Genomic DNA, 1,317 nt, shown 5'->3' with positions numbered 1-1,317 from the left:
ACAATCAACCTTTCTTCATTAGGAAGTGTGCATATATATATGCCTCAATGACAATGCAGCACCTTCAATTGAATGAAGCATCTATCTTCTTAATCATAGTTTATTAATTAACATTTTTGTTTTTAAAATATATATATATTCCATTTTTTTGTCAAAATCTAGTGGAGTCAAAAAATTCCCTCTTTTTCTTCTTGCGTCACTAAATTGACCATTTGACCCTTTTGGAGCATATGATTGGAAAAGGACAAATTAATAGTGTAAGAATGTGATTACGTGAGGTATTGGCATTCATGTCCTTATCCACAAGAAATTAAATATTGGTCTAGGGAACATGTATGTGCTTCAAGCAATCAAATCCGTAGATGAGTTTCTAGTTTTTCTATAAAAGGTCTTCATTCATCTATATATTTATACCATTTATTCAAAGAAAGAAAACTTATAGGTACTAAATACTGCAACTAAAGATTAATTTTTACTCTCAAGAATAATGTGCAAAGGTGCAGAAGAAAAAAAGCATGGTGGTGGTTTTTGTAGGAGCTTCACACATGAAGAGGGTGCATCATCACAACATCATCATCATGATGGTGGTTCAAAATCTTGTGAGCTATGTGGATTTCAAGCTTCATTGTATTGCCAAGCTGATGATGCTTATTTGTGTAGAGAGTGTGACAAATGGGTTCATAAGGCAAATTTCTTGGCACTTAGACACATAAGGTGTTTTTTGTGCAACACGTGTCACAATCTTACAAGGAGATGTCTCATTGGAGCTTCAATGGAGGTCATTCTTCCAGTCACATTAATTGAGAACCTTTCTAACAACAACAATAGCAGGGATTGTTCAAGAACACAAGACACCCCTTTCAAGTTTCTCTAATTTTCATGCATCCCTTTTCTTTTGATGTAATCTTAGTTTTCTTGGCTTGTTTCCCCTGGATGATATGTAGAATAGTGAAATATCATCATTTCATTTCAGGCGTTCTTGGTGGAACTATTGAAAATGGGGAAGTTCTACAAGAATTTTATCAATATCTATATTATATGAAAAAAAAATTGATAACAATTTGTTTGAAAAATATTTTGCATATTCATATCAAGTTTTGTTCATCAAATTTACACACACATATATATAATGAAAATTATAGATTTATACGCTTATTCAATAATAAAAAAAATATATATTTCTTCAGTGACAGATCCAAAAATTTTAAGTCTATGAAACAAACATATAACAAATAAGAATAACAAAAAAATTTATATAAACATATTGAAGTATATAGAATTAAATAATATTAAATATTAAATACTCAATAATCTTAT

At 30.0% G+C, this 1,317-nt stretch overlaps 1 protein-coding gene across 1 annotated transcript; it reads left to right on the top strand.

Annotated features, from left to right (window-relative positions):
- The first annotated feature begins 371 nt into the window (after positions 1 to 371).
- Positions 372 to 1,060, top strand: LOC148569956 (B-box domain protein 30-like). The gene has a single exon (XM_088509711.1). It carries the CDS (start codon positions 488 to 490, stop codon positions 872 to 874), a length of 387 nt encoding a protein of 128 aa, XP_088365837.1. The 5' UTR covers positions 372 to 487; the 3' UTR covers positions 875 to 1,060.
- The last annotated feature ends 257 nt before the right edge of the window (positions 1,061 to 1,317 follow it).

The sequence above is a fragment of the Arachis ipaensis genome, chromosome B3, assembly GCF_059453495.1.
Source record: "Arachis ipaensis isolate K30076 ecotype BB chromosome B3, ASM5945349v1, whole genome shotgun sequence".
NCBI lineage: Eukaryota > Viridiplantae > Streptophyta > Magnoliopsida > Fabales > Fabaceae > Arachis > Arachis ipaensis.
This window is presented reverse-complemented; position numbering and strand designations above follow the sequence as displayed.